Below are 15,437 nucleotides of genomic sequence, written 5' to 3'. Positions count from 1 at the left end.
ATAGTGTGTAAACGTCAAACACGAACAAAAACGATGCGAGCGCTGCGGGTGCACGGAGAAAAAAGAATTGTCCAGTCAATCATATTTGCTGATATATCAATCATATTTTACATTGAATTTCAGTCAACCATACATTAAAATTGATTCAACAATATCTATGATTGGTTTAACTATTAGGTATGATTGGTTCAACTACACAAAATAATTGAATCAATCATAGATATGATTGACTCAATATTAATATACAATCATGACAATGGTATTATTGTTGATGTTGGGTTGTCAAAACCGGCACGAATCTTCTTTATCGACATTGCAAAAATGCGACAAAATGTAAATAAAAATGGGAGCAAGAATTGAAACCACTATCTTGAGAGTGAGAGCGCATTAACTTACATCTACTCCAACACACTTGTTAATAAAAAGCGGTTTTACGCGGTACAGCTCATAACGTTTCAAGGTAAAAATGTGCGGAAAGCTAATTCAACAATAATATAATTGAAATAATCATGTGATGGAAGACAGAAACAAACGCAAAAGCGATTGGGCAAACCATACAGTCAGTTTAGAAGCACCGAAAATATGTTTGTAACAATTGTATCCTGGCATGTTAAAGCAACTATCGGAAAAGTTATGTCAATCATGCAAGAATTTTCTGCGTGTGGTGGATTGGCCACCTACCATATTTTTGAATCGACCGTTAAAAAGTTGATCGATCGACAATGATGAGAGTGTGACGTCTGTTTGTCTGTGGTAGCAATGTTGAGTAACATGCAAATCTATTCGTTTGCTTGGTATAACATCAAGCTACACACTCGGTTACCAATGGCTTTTAGGGCGAGATCACAAGATATGCGAGAAATAATCTGTTTTGAAAAAAACAACCGTTTAACTTCCCTTTCGTTTAATCACAGACAAACAGACGTCACACTCTCATCATTGTCGATCGATCAACTTTTTAACGGTCGATTCAAAAATATGGTAGGTGGCCAATCCACCACCCGCAGCGCTCGCATCGTTTTTGTTCGTGTTTGACGTTTACACACTATCGCCATCTGTTGGCCTGTCGGCCAAACACACCAGTTTTAGCATTGGGCGTTCATGTCCTCGTGACTATGATTTTGATCGAGATTTGTTCTAAGTGTTACGTCTGTTTGTCTGTGGTTTAATCTTTTTTTCAGTTCACAAAACCGCCAATTCGAATGCAATCCACATCAAGATACCCCCCGAGCGGATATCGTATCACCTGTTTCTCACCACCGACCGCCTAGCGGCGCCACCTGCCAACTGTCATCATTAGCTTGAAACCGGAATCCGCATAAGTAACTTTCTTGTCATCAGCGCTGCTGTCATCGTGCCGGAAGCCGAAGTAGACAACGAAACTCCTTCCCGTTTGACAGCTCTTTTCCATCACAAGTATGGCTCCGAAGAAACCGTCTGAAAAGTCCGGTAAGGCGAAAATCGTCGATTTTTGGTGTTTTAATGGAGTGTAAAATGGTGCATCGGTGTCTGATTGTGCGGGAATAAGTGTGGTTCGTGTGGGATTGTGGATGGTTCGGGGGATTTGTGCGTAATTAAGCTGGAAATGGATTGTTGACTTGGGTTGTGTACGCCACGAGGGCTGAGGCCCTCGAATTGGACTCCCGGAGGACGGGATGGAAGTAAATAACAAAGTGTGTGAATGGGGTTTGTGCGTGTGGAAAGTCGCCGGAAGTGTCCTCATGATGATCGCAACTTCTAGAGGGAATCTCTCTGAACCAATACTGTGAAAGAAGTTTTTAAAAACTAGATTTCTGAAGGACTACCACTCTGCTCTTGTTGATGTTCCGGGATTCGGAAGTGCAGGAAATGCTAATGATGTGTTTTCTCTGTCTTTGTAGCGGGCCAACCGGCCGAAAAGAAGGAGAAGAAGCCAGCAGCCGCTGCAGCTTCAGGCTCTGGTGAAAAGAAGGCCGCTCCTGCCAAGAAGCCGGCCCCAGAAAAGAAGCCAGCTGCCGCTGCAGAGAAGAAACCAGCTGCTTCCGCCGAAAAGAAGCCAGCAGCTGAGAAGAAACCTGCCGCCGCCGAAAAGAAGGCAGCCCCAGAGAAGAAATCGGCTGAAAAGCGCGCCGCTCCAGCTGACACCAAGGCCCCAGCCGAGAAGAAGAAGGCCACTGAATCCAAGAAAACCCCGGCCGCTGCCCCTAAAGCTGCTGCTGGTGCTTCCGTCGATGCCGGAAAGAAGAAGCCGAAGAAGGATGCCGCCGCCGGCAAGAAGCCAGCAGCAGCCGCAGCCAAGAAGCCAACAGCGGCCACTGGTGCGGCCGCAAAGAAGGCAGCCGATGCCGCGGCCAAGGCCAAGAAGACCGCAGCCGGTGATAAGAAGGCCGCCGCCAAGAAGCCGGCCACGAAGAAACCCGGCACCAAGAAGGGACCGGCCACCACCAAGGCCAAGAAGGCAACCGGAGCGGCCGCCAAGAAGGGTGCCGCCGGTGGTAAGGGAGCTGCTGCTAAGAAGCCAGTCGCTAAGAAGCCAGCGGCTCCAAAGGGGGACAAGAAGGCCATTGAGGCCAAGCTCCAGAAGGGGGCCGCTAAGGCTCGCGCCGCCGCTCTGCTGAGGGCCAAGAGGACCAAGACCAAGGTGAGTTCCGTAGGAAGAATTTTCCTAGGGGGGTAAAGGTACCAAAATTCCTATGATGAAACTTTGAAGAGGGAATCTCCTTGAACCGCATGAAGGAATTTCGTGCGGTGGTGAAATCACCTAATTGCTTCTAACTGATCCCATTTAATTGATGTTACGAGTATCAGAAAGAGCTAAATGGAATACTAATAAAACAATTTCTAATATTTCGTTGTAGGTCGTCAAGGGTCCATTTGGAACTGCCCTGCGCAAGATCCGCACCACTGTGAAGTTCCGTCGGCCACGCACTCTGCGTCTGCCCCGCAACCCCAAGTTCCCGAGGAAGTCGGTGCCGACCCGTAGCCGGTAAGTGCGATTACTAAGATTTATTCTAACGTTGAATCCCCCCGCGATGGAATGATGAGTTTTAATACGCTTTAAGTGTAGAAGTATTGTCGAAGGAAAATTGAAAGTATTCAGGAAGGATTTCTAAAGGAATCTTGAATGATTGATAAGACCGAACCAAAAAAAAAGAAATCTTAACCTTGCACCTTTAAATGATTGTAACTATGCCTAAGTGTTTACTTATTTGGTTCACGGGAAGTGACTCAAATTTTGTATGCAAAAAGTTGACCGAATGTATTGTCAGAAGCATCGGATTCATGTATTACACTAAGCTAAAAGCCAGGAACCAGTGTAGACGTGAGGTCATTGAGAAGAAGATTTCATTTAGTCGAGAAAGATCAGTATTCCTGGCTAACTTTCTGGAAAAATTGAGGTTTATTTTTGACGGAAAATGTAAAAAAAAATCTGGTGGAAGTTTAGGAGAAGATTCTAGCAAAACTTAGGAAACTACTTTGAGCTGAATTTATCTGTTGATAAATTTGAATAAATTTTTGCGGGGATTAGGAACAATATCTGACAGCATGTCTGACAGACTTGCTGAATAATCTTAACCTGCCTTCTGAAAGAACCTCATCAAAACTCCTCCGGGAGATAATCTAGAGACGCTTAGAAATAACAACCAAAAAATTCAAAGTTTGTCAGAAACTTGCCCAGGACTTCAAAAGCGAATAATATTTTTGCTAGAAATCATTTCAGAAATTCCAACAAATAAGCAATCAAATCAATCAATGGAGAGGACTTACTCTTGATATTGTTTTTTTTCCACGGTTTTGGTCAAGTATTTCCTTACAGAAACACGTTTCAATATTGGAAGCTTGAACATTGCTGGACAATAATTAATTTATAGTGATATGATATAAAATCCACTTGCTAAAAATTAGTCATTTTTAGGGTCGTAGCACGAGGTTACGAGTCATCTCTGAGTGTTTGATGTTTTTCTACAATTTATTGATTGGAACGTTTACTGCCCATACTCGCAATACAGTCCCATTAGGAAAACCATCATATCGAGAAAAACGCATCTAAATATAAATGTTAAAGTTTTCGTTACGCCGCTGCTGGCAGTCGAAAATTCTGGTGGCATTACTCAACACATTATCATTGATGTATAAGAATTTGTTCAATAACTAAAATTAAGTTAATGCGATTGTTTTTTAGGTACAAATCCAAGATAAGAGCAAATGGGACTCGTTATCCGAGTAATTTTCTTGCAAATTGCAAATATACCCGCATACCAGTCCCATTATTTGGGACTCGCTTACTTTGTTATAGCGGACGATGACATATTTATTTGCAATTTTACAAGACATTCCAAGACACCGTTCCTTTTGAAACTTTTAGGACTCGCATTTCTTAATCGTAAACGTAATTGTAGTGCTGAAGATTACCCTAGATTGGTTGGACCGGTGCGACCGAACAACACGAACAATTTTCTGTATCCACTTGCAGTTGATGTTGGATTTGAAACAGATCAAGATGTAGAATCGAGAAGTTCTAGAGGCCTGATGTCAGCGAAGCAGTTGGAAATTCGATAGATATAGATAATCATACTATCATACTACTCATCATATCATCATACCAGGACCTTCTTATTTTCCGGCATTCGATGTCACACGCAGTTTGACCTACCTTGTCGACTGCATGTGTCAATGGCTATGTGCGCATTCCTACGCTGGTATCAAAAGCTGTCCCCTTCATGAATTTGGATGATAAATCTACAAGAGATTTCGTTGTTATAACCGGATCATGATAGTAATGACCGACATGGACTCTACGAGAAGCTTTCTTCTCCAGGATACACGGCAAGATGTGGTTCTATAACCTATCCCGTAAGAAGGCTTTCTGAGAATATTCTCAAGTCAAGCAAAAATAAGCATCTTTCTTGAATAAAACTGATTTGAACCTCTGTAATTTGTATTATATCTACTTTTAATGTGATCAAAACTAGGATGTAAGATTACAAAAATCCTTACAATAATCACAGTAATACTTCTGGTTGAATTTCATCGTAATTTACTAATGGGACTGTTATGCGCGTATATTCAATATGGGACGCTCATGATTTGGTATTTTTTTCGCATTTTGTCCATACAAAAACACAATTTTAAGAATGATACCGAAAAGTACACTAAAAATAAACACTATTCATGGAGCTAACTCAAATATGTCGAAAATTGAAATGGGACTGTTATGCGAGTATGGGCAGTTTAGGTAAAATGTAGATAAGGTACCGTGGGGCAAGTGGGTAATGGAATTCGCATAGTTGAGATTCTTTAAATTCTAGAGACTTTAAATTGAAACAAATGAGGTCGTGTATATTTTTTAATTTGACTTCCACCAAATATAAGCAGCATGCTGAAATTGATTTTCAGCAGCTTCAATGCTGAAATTCAATTTATTTTAATTAAATATATTTTAAATCTAACTTATTATATGCGTACATTTTGGTATATTAACTCGCGCTGTCTTCAAATTGACCTCCTACCAACAATGATATTTTATACTATTCCGCTTTTGCATCGTCAGTCCGTGTTGCCGGTTTCACAGAATATTTTATCCCCAACACGTGCTATGAGTCAAAGTTTATGCCAAAAATAAAATCATTTTGATTTCCGAGCTACGGAAAAATACACAAAATTCCGAAGTGTACCCCGTCTAAAGGCGGGGTTGGGTATTAGAGGGTTAAGGCGCATATACGGCTTGCTAGCATTAAATGACCTGCAGTAAAGGCGCATATACTGCTGAATGAATGCTTTTTTAAGTGCTTACTGCACTTAAAAAAATAATGAAAATTACTGTGAACGTAATTCGCGTTATGACTGAATGACACATGATCATGGAGCGATATAAAAATGAGTCCTTGAAGATGTATTGAACAAAAATGTAACATTACATGTTAAAGGACACGAAAAGAATGGAACTGTGATCGACATTTCCCTAATCGAACATTACTGTATTTAAAATTCAACTTAAATTTACGTCATTCGTCTCGCTTCTTTTATGTGATTTTAGAAAAATAAGAACACACAGCCTTTTTATTTGGCAAATAAAAGAGCTGTGTGTTTTTATTTTCTTCGATTCGTTTATTTAAAAAGAGAAAACTGTTTTTTCAGTTTTGACTTTTGCACCATTTTTACTTGGGCCTTAATCATAATTGACAAATTGAGTAAACGGACGTTTTTATTCTTCGACTATTTATGTCAGTAAGGAAAAAAACTACTTTTTAAATTTTGTCAAATGATCGATTCTAGATAGAACCTTAAAAATGCTTGAAGTAATTCGTTTTGTTTCTCTACTTCAAAATCTCCAATTAATTTTGGCCAATAAGTTCCTCATGAACAGAAATTTTGCTAAAATTTCTGTCAAGAATTTGTTTTCCGAAGATCATGTTTTACGAGTTTTCTTCCGACTAAAATTATAAATTTTTTATAACCTATATCAAGCTAATATTCGTCTCGTATGCGCCATCTATTTGATCATTTATGACAATCAAGTCTTATCCTGCACAGATAACTGTTACAATATGTTTTAACAGGGTGGCCACCGAACCGGGAAAAACGGGAAAAGCGGGAAAAAGACGGGAATTTGAATCCACCGGGAAAAAGACGGGAAAAACCGGGAATTTGAGGTGGTCACCGGGAAAATCGGTTTTGAACGAATATTTTTGAGCGCTAAACTTACAAATCATTGAAAATTGTTTATTCAAAGCTGTTATGGTTGATTGTATTGTAATGAAGCATCTATGAAATTGTACAAATAGGGCAATCGCTTTGACATGTTCCTCTCTGATAAATGATTATGTAAAATTTTTCTATGATCTACGATGCGAAAATGATACCGTAAAGTGCCGTAATTCAGCGCAGTTAAGGAATAAAACAATTCAAATTGTTAATTAAAAATTAATATTGCATCAACAAAAAAGCTTTATGGGTGGATCGCTAGCAAATCTATTCAAGATTATGGGAAAAATATAAACTAGACTGTATTCATAATTTACAATTGTGATTTGTTTGAAATAGTTCACTCGTTGAAATTGCCTAATTCCGCGCATTTTTTAAACGCTTTTCCATATTCCGCGCAGAAGAATGCCTAATTCCGCGCACTCATGAAACAATCAAATTAACATTAATTTTGATAAGGGGCTGCATCCATTAGTTACGTAACACTTAAAATTGAAAATTTTCAACCCCCTCCCCTTCCGTAACACTTTTTGTATGAGAAAATGTAGAGTTTTGTATGAACCGTAACTTTTTAGTCTACGTTCCATTTTTTTTTTATTAACTTTTTGTCTATCACATGAAATAAAGATAACCAAAACCGTGGCATTGGTACGTGTGAATTTCGTCTAGGGGAAAGTGGGGCAATTTGGCCATCTTAAGAAAAGTCGTAATAATTGAAATTTTTAGATCAATACACTAGATACGCATGATTTCCGTCGTCTTAAAAAAACACAACACGAATGAATTTTTCGTCGATTTTTCTGTCGATGGGGTGATATGAGCACCCTATTTTATGTTGTGAAATTATCCCATAGAATCTAACAATTTAATTATTTTATTCACTGAACTGGAAAGTTTAGAAATGAAACACTCTTTCGAGATCTACTGAGCTCATATTTGGCTTAAATATGCTTCTTATTGCATAGTTTTAGACAATTCGGTCGAGAAAAAACCCCCATCTTCTTCTTCTTCGCATTAACGTCCTCACTGGGACAGAGCCTGCTTCTCATCTTAGTGTTCTTATGAGCACTTCCACAGTTATTAACTGAAGCTTTCTTTGTCAAAGTTGCCATTTTTGCATTCGTATATATCGTGTAACAGGCACGATGATACCTCATGCCCAGGGAAGTCAAGGAAATTTCCACTACGAAAGGATCCTGGACCGACCGGGCATCGAACCCAGACCTTCAGCATGGCTTTGCTTTGTAGCAAACTGCACTGTTCATACAATACAAGGACCAGTTCGCATTATTGCTTGGAATCAAAGGGTTTTAAGCAAATCAATTAATGGTATCCACTAATGCCACGGGTAACTGAAACTTATTTTTTTAAGCAAAAAGAAACCTCAGAAGAACCTAAGGGTCATCCATAAATTACGTCACACAACATATGGCCATTTTCAATCCCTCTCCCCCGTATGATCATACTTTTTGTATGGAGGCTTCGTAAATTATGTAGAGATCGTAAAGTTTCCGTGAATCATTTCCCGAGAGTGTGTCGTAATTTGTGGGGTTTTCTACAAATTACGACCTGTTGAACATGTGAACGATATGTTGTTTTTACAATAATTCTACATGGATTGTATGATATAAATAAGAATCATAAACAAGTATACATTGCCAATGTTATGTGTGGTTCATTATGCTAAGTAAATTTTGTGCGCACAGATGTACACACTTAATTCAGAATGCCGAATCTCGGCTAATTTCAACCGAGATCCGCACAGCCGAGCTCGTGAAAAAAATTTAAGTTTGTATAGACTATTTCAGGGTGTCTACTACCTGGAAAAACCTGGAAAACCTGGAATTATCAGGGAATTTTATTCAACCTGGAAAAAACCTGGAATTCTCAGGGAATTTCGATCACAATCAGGGAAATTATTTTGAAGTAGTAATTCATGATAGAATATGTTCACGACAAAGGATTTTTGCGTTATAACCCAGAGCTATCATTAATTGCCAGAAAACTATCTTCATTCGAAAAAAATTCGGCTGCGCCGCTCTCCAAAAACTATATGAGCTGTTCAGTGAGAATTCTTTCGAGTATGAAATTTCATCAGCTTATCAAAACATGATTGATGTTTTTAATGTATCTAAATTTATTCGGTAAAGGATTAACATATCTAGGGCTGGTAGCAGGTTTCTTTTTATATACAATTTTTTTGCAAGTCTAAAAAGTCTCTATTTTTGATAAAAGGTGTCTGAAGTCTCTATTTTAACCAAATAATATCTAAAGTCTCTTTTCTTTCCTTATCTTGCTTGCAGATAACTGAGATGCAAAATTTATTCTCGTATTTCTCGAGAACAGCCTCAGGAAATATCCTTGTGGTTTCTCCAAAGATTTTTTATGAATTCTTCAAGAAATTGCTTCAGCATTTTTTTTTTCATAGGATGCTTACAGGAGTTCCTCCATAATTTGCTTCAGGAAATCCTTGAACATTTCAACGTTAATACCTCTAGAAATTTTTCTCAGGCAGTACTTTGAACAAAGACTATCTTAGGACTTCCTCCAGATATTTTTTTTACTAACTATCCAACCGAATTCTACAGTCGTTAATCAAAGAGTATCCAAAGTTTCCCACAGAATTTCTCCCAAGAAAACTTGACAAGAATTTCAACGCCTTTTCGTCTACGGTTATTCCAAAGAATAGATTTAAAAGCTCCTCGAGGGGTTATTCGAGTCAATATATTGAGAACATTTCAAATAATTTCCTCAATTCGACCTGTGTTTCATTATTAAGTTTCTTTAGAGTTTTTTTTCTAGGATTTTCTCCAACATTTCATCCAAGGATCACTGGAGTTCATCCAAACATTCTTCAATGAATTTCTCACAAATCCCCATGGAATATTGAAAAGTTCTTTTAAGGTTCCACACAATTTAACACCACAGCAATTTTTTCTATGAAATGCTTCGACTGTAGGAATGATTATTCCTACACAATTTTCTAGTAATTTCGTCCAATGTTCCAGGAGATCCTGCGAGATATTATGATTTTTCTTTATTTTTTATTATCGTAGCAATAATCTTGGAAATCTTCTAAAAGTTCTTCAAGAGTAAGTCTTCCTGAAAATCCTCTTTAATCAAGGATGGCCTAAGAAATTACATAAGTAACTGTAACAGAAGATACCCATAAATTTACGTCAATGATTTTTTTTTAAATTCTCAGCTTTCTGGGAAATTACATTCAAATTTCCTTGGTGAAAACTCCTGGAAGAATGCTTGAGAAAAAGGTTTTGAAAACTTCCTTGAGAATTATCTTAGAATTAATAGAAGAATTTCTGAGAAGAAATCCTAGGCACAATCCTGAAGGTATCCTCAGAGAAATTTGTAGTCAAAATCTTATAAAAATTCTAAAGAACAATTTTGTAGAAAATCCTGAGAAATCCTTGGAGGCATCTGGAGAAGTTTCTAGTTGAATATTACAACATGTTTTAAACGGGAGTCTTGGAGGATGTTCTAAAAAAACTAATTGGAGAATCACCGGATAAAATCTTCGAGGACTAAGGGTTTTTTTCACAAAAAATATCTGAAGGAATTTCTGAAGAAAGCCTTGTGGTATTTTTTGTGATTCATTTATTTAGTTAACATCTACACAGATAACACTGAATCAACAATTCCACGCCACAATACTCGGTTCGTGGCCGCATCTCCCCATCCTCGGTTCTGCCCCACGCTCGCCAAATCGACACGCACTTGATCCGCCCACCTAGCTCGCTGCGCTCCACGCCTTCTTGTACCAACCGGATCCGAAGCGAATACCATCTTTGCAGGGTTGCTGTCCGGCATTCTTGCAACATGCCCTGCCCATCGTATCCTGCCAGCTTTGACCACCTTCTGGATACTGGGTTCGCCGTAGAGTTGGGTGAGCTCGTGGTTCATCCTTCGCCGCCACACACCGTTCTCCTGCACACCGCCGAAGATCGTCCTAAGCACCCGACGTTCGAAGACTCCAAGTGCTTGCAAGTCCTCCTCGAGCATCGTCCACGTTTCATGCCCGTAGAGGACTACCGGCCTTACGAGCGTTTTGTACATGGTACATTTGGTGCGGGCGTGAATCTTTTTTGACCACAGCTTCTTCTGGAGGCCATAGTAGGCCCGATTTCCACTGATGATGCGCCTCCGTATTTCACGGCTAACGTTATTGTCAGCCGTCAGCAAGGATCCAAGGTAGACGAACTCGCCGACCACCTCGAACGTATCCCCGTCTATCGTAACACTGCTACCTAGGCGAGCCCTGTCGCGCTCGGCCCCACCAGCTAGCATGTACTTTGTCTTGGCCGCATTCACCACCAGTCCAACTTTTGCTGCCTCGCGTTTCAGGCGGGTGTACCGGTCTGCCACCTTTTCAAATGTTCAGCCGACGATGTCCATATCATCCGCGAAGCAAACAAATTGACTGGATTTCGTAAAAATCGAACCCCGGCTGTTAAGCCCGGCTCTCCGCATAACACCTTCTAGCGCAATATTGAACAACAGGCACGAAAGTCCATCACCTTGTCGTAGTCCCCGGTGGGATCCAAACGAACTGGAGTGTTCGCCTGAAACCTTCACACAATTTTGTACACCTTCCATCGTCGCTCTTATCAGTCTCGTGAGCTTTCCGGGAAAGCTGTTCTCGTCCATGATTTTCCATAGCTCTACGCGGTCGATACTGTCGTATGCCGCCTTGAAATCGATGAAAAGGTGATGCGTTGGGACCTGGTATTCACGACATTTTTGGAGGATTTGCCGTACAGTAAAGATCTGGTCCGTTGTCGATCGGCCGTCAACGAAACCGGCTTGATAACTTCCCACGAACTCGTTTACTACAGGTGACAGACGACGGAAGATGATCTGGGATAATAATTTGTAGGCCGCATTTAGAATGGTGATCGCTCGAAAGTTCTCACAATCTAACTTGTCGCCTTTCTTGTAGATAGGGCAGATTACCCCTTCCTTCCACTCCTCCGGTAGCTGTTCTGTTTCCCAGATTGTGCCTATCAGCCGGTGCAGACAAATGGCCAGCCTTTCCGGACCCATCTTTATGAGTTCAGCTCCGATACCATCCTTACCGACAGCTTTATTGTTCTTGAGCTGGTGAATGGCATCCTTAACCTCCCTCAAAGTAAGGGCTGGTTGGTTTCCATCTTCCGCAGTACTGACGAAGGCATTTCCTCCGTTGTCCCGTCCTTCATTGCCTGTGCTCTCAGCACCATTCAGGTGCTCGTCGAAGTGCTGCTTCCACCTTTCGATCACCTCACGCTCGTCCGTCAGAATGCTCCCATCCTTATCCCTGCACATCTCGGCTCGCGGCACGAAGCCGTTGCGGGATGCGTTGAGCTTCTGATAGAACCAGAGTTGCTTGCTGTCACCATCAACGCTTGAAATTTGCTGATTTGTACAGGCCGACTGCGATAAAATTCGGATCATTCCATATCACATCAACATCATGCTCTCTACTCCATCACCAGTGCATTGATGGCGATAGACTATGGATATCACTGATGGCTCAAGTTTAGCCTTAAATTAAGCAAATGAAATGGCACTTTATCCGTACAATATTCTTGATAGTGCTGCAGACGGATTGAAACTGTGTGTTGGTCACTGAAAAACATTAATAGCGTGGGTAATTACCACGTGAACACTCATTCTGCAGTGATTGTGATCTAGAGTGCGATGTCGCATCACAGCTGTTGGTTGTCAGATTCAAGTGATATTGATAGTTCGCAACTGATATTGATAGTTTTAGTCCATCAGCCATCAGCTGATATGATCGATATTGTGCAACTCTGGATAGAACCTACGCGTTTCCTGAGACCGGCACAGCTGTTCCATCTCCTCGCACTCCGTCTCCTCCAGGCGGCATTTTTTCTCCCGAAAGAGGCGGGTCTGCTGTTGCCGTTTCCGTTTATAGCGTTCCACGTTCTGCCGGGTCCCTTGCTGCAGCATGACCGCCCGCGCTGCGTTCTTCTCCTTCAAAACCTCCTGGCACTCCTCGTCGAACCAATCGTTCCGTCGACTCCGTCCTACATACCCGACGTTGCTCTCAGCTGCATCGTTGATGGCTGCTTTTACTGTTCTCCAGCAGTCCTCAAGAGGGGCTTCGTCCAGCTCATCCTCTTCCGGTAATGCACCCTCGAGTTGCTGCGCGTATGCCGCTGCGGCATCCGGTTGCTTGAGCCGCTCTAGGTCATACCGGGGTGGCCGTCAGTACCGTACGTTGTTAACGACGGAGAGTTGGGCGCAGTTTGACCATCACCAGATAGTGGTCAGAGTCGATGTTAGCGCCACGATAGGTCCTGACGTCGATAATGTCGGAGAAGTGCCGTCCATCAATCAGAACGTGGTCGATTTGTAATTCTGTCTGCTGTGGTGATCTCCAGGTGTATCGGTACGGAAGGCTGTGCTGGAAGTAGGTGCTACGAATGGCCATATTTTTGGAGGCGGCAAAATCAATTAGTCGTAGGCCGTTTTCGTTCGTCAGCCGGTGGGCGCTGAACTTTCCAATCGTCGGTCTGAACTCCTCCTCCTGGCCAACCTGAGCGTTTAGATCTCCTATGATGATTTTGACGTCGTGGCTTGGGCAGCTGTCGTACTCGCATTCGAGCTGCGCGTAAAAAGCGTCTTTATCATCATCAGTGCTTCCGGAGTGAGGGCTGTGCACGTTTATTATGCTGAAGTTGAAGAACCGGCCTTTGATCCTCAACTTTCACATTCTCTCATTGATCGGCCACCACCCGATCACGCGCCTCTGCATATCACCCATCACTATAAAAGCTGTTCCCAGCTCATGTGTATTGCCGCAGCTCTGGTAGATGGTACACGCAAAAAAATTGTGCGGTAAAAACTACCATTTTAGGGGGTTAACTTAAGCGCTCGCACCGGCAATTTTCAGCAGACCAGAAATGCGCTTGATTTTACCATGTCTGTAGTCGGAATCAGATTGTTGTAAATTATTTCTGTCAAATGTACCAGTAATGCGGTGGGGTGTACCGTAAACATAGTAAATTGGTCTGAATTTCCATGGTAGTTTCAAGAATGGGCGTAGTCAGCTAAAATAGTTATTTTTACCACAGAATTTTTTCCCGTGTATGGTTACCTCTAAACGTTCGCACCATTGATCCCTTCCAACACACTTCCTGCAACGCTACGATGCCGAATCCACGGTCCTTCAGCACGTCGGCGAGTATGCGTGTGCTCCCGATGAAGTTGAGAGACTTCCACGTACCGAGCTTCCAATCGCTAGTCCCTTTACGTCGCTGTGGTCTTCGCCGATTGTCCCGGTTCGTATTCTCTCGTTGATTATTCGTTGCTTGATTTTTTTACGGCTGGCTTGCAGGGCCAGACACCAACCCCCTAGATTTCCGGAGGACCATTTCCCCTAAATGTTCGGAGGACCATAGTGCGCAGTTTAGCTTAGAGTCCTTCTCTGCCACTCGGACGATGATCAGCCGCCCCTGACATGGGGAACAGACGCTGTTGTGAGCCGCTCCTAACATGGAGTACAGACGCTCAAGGTTTGCAGAAGCAAAAGCAAAAGCAAACCCCCCCTTCCCTGTCAGCATACGACCAAAGTTCCCACCGGGGGTTGGTTACCCGATCTTCCCTAAGGTTACTCGTACCCCGGCCAGTACCGCGAGGAGGTAGGGATAGGAGTTGCTGGGCAAGAGGCTAAGGACCGCACAAAGGGGTCTATTTTATTCCTTCAGGTACGCGAGGTACCAATGGTACGCCATGCCCAGCCATTTACCAACCATTTTTTTTGTGATAATGTTTGGAAAAATCTTGGTTCTATTTTGAGATATAAAAAACAAAATTTTTGGAGGAATTCCTAAGGAAAATTTTTGGAGAGTGAATATCTTAAATATAGATATGAATCCATCCCATTCGTAATGTCGTCGTAATACATCAATGAATGTTTGTCCTTTACTGGCATATACCAGATGTGCTGGTATCTCGTCGTAATGTCGCAAAAAAAAATATTTGAAAAAAAAAGTTTTGAACATATTTTCAGAGAAATGTCTGGTCTGATTAAACTTTTTTGTCCTGGTTCCTGTTAGGTTTCGGTTTTTGATTACTGTTTTGTCTCTTTTCGGCCTCTTTTTAATTACTTTTTAATCTCTTTTTTACTGGAAAGAGGTTTCTAAATTTCATATTTTCAAGAAACTCATTCATTTTTTATTGAGGAATTTGCCCTCTAATAGACTCACACCTAAATAATTTTGTCACACCAAATTATTCTCCCACCATGTTTGCCATATATTGGATGGCGTCGTAGCTAACAAAACTAACAAGTAACGCACATGTAACGCATTATGTTGGATTGTACATTGAATGCAAGTTGCGTGCTTCTATTAAAGTGCCATAGAAACTGACGTGCGAGTATTTATTTTTCTACGTTCAAAATGTGCACGAGAATCTATTCCTCAACAAAACGAACAATAAATTATTGGAAAATATTTAACATCAGAAAAAAAATGTCGAAAAGTAAACTGGAACTTGAACAACAATCAATTCGAAATTTCGTAACAATCATGACTAATTTAGAACTTTTTCGAATGAAATGCAAACATTTATAATTTAATCATATTACCACAGTCAAATGTTATACGGTCGAACGCGATTACCCAGGGGCTTGATAATCCGCGTTTCTATCATAAAAAATGGATCCGGGATCCAAAAGTTTTACGAATTATTTGTGTTAATTTAGATTGTAGATATATTGCCACATATCC

General features: G+C 41.2%; 1 protein-coding gene across 1 annotated transcript in view; it reads left to right on the top strand.

Annotated features, from left to right (window-relative positions):
• Nucleotides 1–1,313: 1,313 nt before the first annotated feature.
• Nucleotides 1,314–15,437, top strand: part of LOC23687936 (transcriptional regulatory protein AlgP) — a 30,032-nt gene continuing 15,908 nt past the window's right edge. The window contains exons 1-3 of the mRNA XM_011495042.2: nucleotides 1,314–1,449; nucleotides 1,881–2,620; nucleotides 2,838–2,965. Coding sequence (XP_011493344.1) covers nucleotides 1,419–1,449; nucleotides 1,881–2,620; nucleotides 2,838–2,965 — 899 coding nt within the window. The 5' untranslated portion in view covers nucleotides 1,314–1,418. The remainder of the gene's footprint in view (nucleotides 1,450–1,880; nucleotides 2,621–2,837; nucleotides 2,966–15,437) is intronic.

The sequence above is a fragment of the Aedes aegypti genome, chromosome 2 (assembly GCF_002204515.2).
Source record: "Aedes aegypti strain LVP_AGWG chromosome 2, AaegL5.0 Primary Assembly, whole genome shotgun sequence".
Lineage (NCBI taxonomy): Eukaryota > Metazoa > Arthropoda > Insecta > Diptera > Culicidae > Aedes > Aedes aegypti.
This window is presented reverse-complemented; position numbering and strand designations above follow the sequence as displayed.